We start from the raw sequence: 4,153 nt of genomic DNA on the forward strand, positions 1-4,153 counted from the left end.
CGGAGACGTCATCGCCGCGCGACCCGCCGGGAAGGACGGAGAGCCGCCGGGCCGCGGCGCCCCCCTGCGGAGCCGCCTGCGGGAGGACTGAGCGCGGACGCGGAGCGGGGCTCCCGGCAGATCTTTATTGTGCCCGGTGCGGCCCGGCGCTGCGGGGCTCGGCGCGGCGCTCACTGCTTCACGCGGCCCCCGTCGCCCTCGCTGACGAAACGCTTCCGGCCCCTGTGAGGGGGGTGGTGGCAGATCGCCGCCCCACGGCGTCCCCGCGTCCCGTACCCGGCGGCCCCCCGGTGCCCCCCGTCCCACACGACCGTGCGGGTCTCGTGCGGTGCCCCGCTCCGTGTCCCAAAGCTGGCGGGACCCCGCGGCCGCCCCGCCCCCATCCTGTACCCGGCAGGGTCCCAGGTCTCCACGTCCCCGTATCCCAAACCTGGCGGTGCCCCGTGTCCCCCCGTGTCCCCCCGTCCCCGTCCCATACCTGGCAGGACAGGCATCGCGCAGTGCCCGTGTCACCACGCCGCGCTGACAGCACAGCTCCAGCAGCCGCTCCAGGCGCGCGTGGGCCAGCGGTGCATCCAGGCTGAGGTCAGCCAGCGCCGCATAGACCCGCTGGAAGCCCTGCAGCCACATCGGCGTCGTTGGCGTCGTTGTCGGTGCTGCCCCGCGCCCCCATCCCGTGCTCACCCGGTTCATCTGGTCCAGCGTCACCAAGCCGGTCTCCCACAGCACCTGCAGCAGCGTCACCATCGTCGTCACCGGCGCGTCCCCGGAGCCCTCCAGCACCATCACCACCGCCTGCAGGGGTCACGCATCAGCGGGGCCACGGGGCTCCGCAGCGCCGCCCGGCACAGCGCTCACCTCGTACACCAACTCGTGGTGGAAGTGCGGCACCTCCAGCGCCCGCAGGCAGCGCTCAGCCTCCGACACCTCCCCGGACAGCAGGTACTCACGCAATAACAGGTTCATCTGCGGGACGTGGTGCAGGCACGCGGACACGGCACGGTGACACAGGGATGTGGAACAAGGACATGGCGTGGGGACATGGCACAGGGACACTGGGATGCAGCACGGGGATGTTGTGCAGGACGAGGGGATGTGGCATGGGGACGTGGGGTGCAGCAGGGAGGGGCAGCGGGGGATGCTGTGCAAGGATGTGCCACAAGTGTATGGCAAGGGGATCTGGTGTGGCATGGGGATCTGGTATGGGGATCTGGTGTGGCATGGGGATCTGGTGTGGCATGGGGATCTGGTATGGCATAGGGATCTGGTATGGCATGGGGATCTGGTATGGGGATCTGGTATGGGGACGTGGCGTGGGACACGCATGGGAATGTGGCCCAGGGACACGGTGTGGATGCGGGGATGGCACTGGGACATGTGGGGTTGGTGGCACTGTGAGCGGATGAACACAGGGATGGGAGCGGGGACAGCACACGGGCACAGCCAGGGACAAGGAGCACGGCAGGGGACACGCAGGGCGCATCCGGAGACAAGGGGGGGCTGAGGGGATGGGGCACAGTGGCGGCCACAGGGATGCACGAAGGGCCAAGGCAGCAGCACGGCACACCAGCAGGCACTGGGAGGTGCTCTGGTTCCCGCTGACCTCCTTCACCAGGTGCTTGACGGGGCGCTGCCCACCCCCCACACCCCACACGTTGTCCAGCCGGTTGACGTCACGCTTGATGCGGAGCAGGACGGCGGCGCGGTCCAGGGCGGCCCTGTGGAGCAGCAAAGTGAGTGCAGGGCATGGGGCGGGCAGCGGGGTGAGGGCAGAGAGAGCAGCGGGGTGAGGGCAGCGGGGTGAGGGCAGCACTCACCTGGCGTGCTCGCAGTCCACGCGGCCTCTGTAGCGCTCCAGGAAGCCCAGGGGCAGCGCGTGGTCGGCCACCGCCCGGGCAATGAACTGCCCCAGCATCTGTGGGGGCACGGGGTCAGCACGAGGACCCCCAGCCCGCTCTCCGCCGTGGCCCCGTCCCCAACCGCACGTCCCCGCCGGCACCTGAGGGGCCTCGGGGGTGTCGAGGATGAGGTCGGGGAGGTCCCGCAGCATCTTGTCGAAGGCCCAAGCGACGTCCTCGGGGCTCAGCACGCGGCCCACCAGGTCAGACAGCAGCCGTGATGTCAGCTCCCTGTGGCTGGCTTTGCCCTCCAGCGCCAGTGCCACCGCCAGCGAGGGCACCGCGTGCCGCCGGCCGCCCAGGTTCAGCCCCCGCAGCAGCTCCTGCGCCCGGCACCGCAGCGCCAGTGGGTGCTCACACCCTGCCCCGTGCTGCAGCCTGGCCCCAAATCCCCTCCGGCACTACGGTGCCTCCCATCCCCTCCACAACAGACTTCATTCCTTCCTGAGGGCTCCCACCAGCCCTGGACCCCCTCCCCGCTGCAAGGCTCTGCCACACGGACCCTCCTTCCCCCCAAGGGTCCCCTCGCCCCCGACGCACCACGACCTCGCCGGTGTCCCCGTGCTCGAAGTACTCCAGCACCATGGGCTGCACGTTCTGCTCCAGCTCGTCCTCCTCCAGTTCGGGCACCACGGTGGCGTAGACCGTGTCCCCCTGCGGGGTCGGACGGGAGGCTCCGGAGAGGCGCCCGCAGTGATGGCTGCGGGGTAGGGGGGGAGGTGGGGGGCAGGGTCGTACCTGCGCCACTTCATCGTAGTTGGGGTCGCGGGCGTCGGGCTCCTGGTAGCCGTACACCACGCCGGGGGCCCCCCACACGCCTTTACCCCCCGCGCCGCCTGCAGAGGGCACAGCAGGGGCTCAGCCGGGGGGGGGGGGCACGGCGCGCACCTGGCGGGGGCTGCGAGGCCGCCCCGCGCTCACCTTTCTTGGGCAGCCCGCGGCCCTTCCCGCCGCGCGATCTGCGGTCGTGCGCTCTGCCCTTGGGGCTGCCGGGTTCGGCGCCCGGCTCCTCGGCCGGCGGCTCCCGGGCGGAGTCCCGGGACGAGGTGCGCCGCAGCCGCCGCTTGGCCTTGGCCCTGAGCCGCGCTTCGTGCAGGAGTTTCTCCGGGGGAGCCCAGGGCCGCGCCCCCCCGGCGCCGTCCTCCCCCTCTTCTTCTTCCCCCTCCTCTTCCTCCTCCTGCTGCTGCTGCTCCGCGCTCGGGCCCTGCGTGCACGGACGGCCCGTCACCGCGCGCCCCGACGGGACCCCCGCGGCCCCCTCCCACTCACCGCCCCCGGGGGGGAACCCCCGGCACCGCTCCGGGGCTCCGCTCCCGATACTTGCCGAGGCGAACGGGGAGCGGGCGGTAGCGCCCGGCTCGGCCGTGCTGGAGGCGGACATCCCGGCGGCACCGGGACCGGGAGCGGAGGGAGGGGAAGGGGCGCGCCGCTCGGCCGGATCCCGCCCCGCCGCGCGGAGGAAGTGACCGGGAGGAGGCGGCGGCATCATGGGAGCCGTAGTCCCACCGGCACCGGCGGCACCGCGCGAAATAAGCGGGTCGCGGGGCGGGCGGGGGTCCCGATGGCCCCCGTGCACGCGCGGACACCGCGGGAGCGAATCTCGGATTCAGACCCCGAGTCCGCGGATGCTCGAGGCCGGGACCCCTGGGCACGACCGCGGGGAGGCGGACACGGAGCGGTCCGGACGGAGCTCGAAGGCGGCGGGGAAGGAGCCCCGCCCGGTGTCCCCGCGGGGGCACCCACGAAGGACAGCGGCAGCGCCGATGGCAGACGGTGACGGCGCGAGGCGGAGAGCGACGGGTCGGGATGCTCGCGGCCACGGTGCGGGCCCGGCCCCCCGCGCGAGACCCCAGGGACCGGGACAGAAGCCGGAGCTCGGCGCCGCGTCGCTTTATTTCGGCCGCGCTCAGCCCTCGGGGCTCTTGGCCATGCACGGCAGGCCGGGGACGCGCCAGCGCCGCGCTCCGTGCAGCCGCAGCGCCAACCACTGCTGCTGCCCGCCAGACAGGTAGGACTCGGGGGGGCCGCCGCGGGGCCGGCCGGGGGGCTCCGAGCCGGGAAGGGGCGGGGGGGGCCCCGCTGAAGGCCCCGCCGCCTCCAGGGTCTCCAGGCTGTGCAGGCTGCTGGCGCCCAGCTCCTGTGTGCGGGCACCGTGGTTGGAGCCTGGGGGCGAGAGGAGACGGAGTCGGGGGAGGGAGCGCGGCGGGAGCCGTGGGGGCTCCCGGCTTCGTCTCCGTCCCTTTCCCAATCCTCAT

At 73.0% G+C, this 4,153-nt stretch overlaps 1 protein-coding gene across 2 annotated transcripts; it reads right to left on the bottom strand.

The window, feature by feature from the left end:
• Positions 1 to 76: 76 nt before the first annotated feature.
• Positions 77 to 3,387, bottom strand: LOC122168981 (programmed cell death protein 4-like). 2 transcript variants are annotated; one of them, XM_042834698.1, is made up of 11 exons: positions 3,223 to 3,306; positions 2,820 to 3,102; positions 2,637 to 2,734; positions 2,439 to 2,552; positions 2,000 to 2,221; positions 1,818 to 1,915; positions 1,604 to 1,718; positions 859 to 966; positions 685 to 729; positions 479 to 618; positions 77 to 222 (listed from the first exon to the last, which is right to left on the bottom strand). In XM_042834698.1, the coding sequence occupies exons 1-11, from the start codon at positions 3,277 to 3,279 to the stop codon at positions 171 to 173; spliced, it is 1,332 nt and encodes a 443-aa protein (XP_042690632.1). In that variant the 5' UTR covers positions 3,280 to 3,306; the 3' UTR covers positions 77 to 170. The 2 variants fall into 2 exon arrangements, with proteins under 2 accessions (XP_042690632.1, XP_042690631.1); XM_042834697.1 differs by having other exon boundaries at positions 81 to 222; positions 685 to 795; positions 3,223 to 3,387.
• Between the last annotated feature and the right edge of the window lie 766 nt (positions 3,388 to 4,153).

The sequence above is a fragment of the Centrocercus urophasianus genome, unplaced genomic scaffold (genome assembly GCF_019232065.1).
Source record: "Centrocercus urophasianus isolate 14NV4802_14NV808 unplaced genomic scaffold, USGS_Curo_1.0 seq_482, whole genome shotgun sequence".
Lineage (NCBI taxonomy): Eukaryota > Metazoa > Chordata > Aves > Galliformes > Phasianidae > Centrocercus > Centrocercus urophasianus.

Excerpts from the sequence above, each read along its gene's own strand:
- LOC122168981 (XM_042834697.1), bottom strand. The coding sequence starts at position 3,387 with ATGATGCCGCCGCCTCCTCCCGGTCACTTCCTCCGCGCGGCGGGGCGG. Across the intron at positions 1,916-1,999 it reads ACACCCCCGAGGCCCCTCAG|ATGCTGGGGCAGTTCATTGC; the intron begins GTGCCGGCGGGG and ends GTGCCCCCACAG. Across the intron at positions 1,719-1,817 it reads GTGGACTGCGAGCACGCCAG|GGCCGCCCTGGACCGCGCCG; the intron begins GTGAGTGCTGCC and ends GCTGCTCCACAG.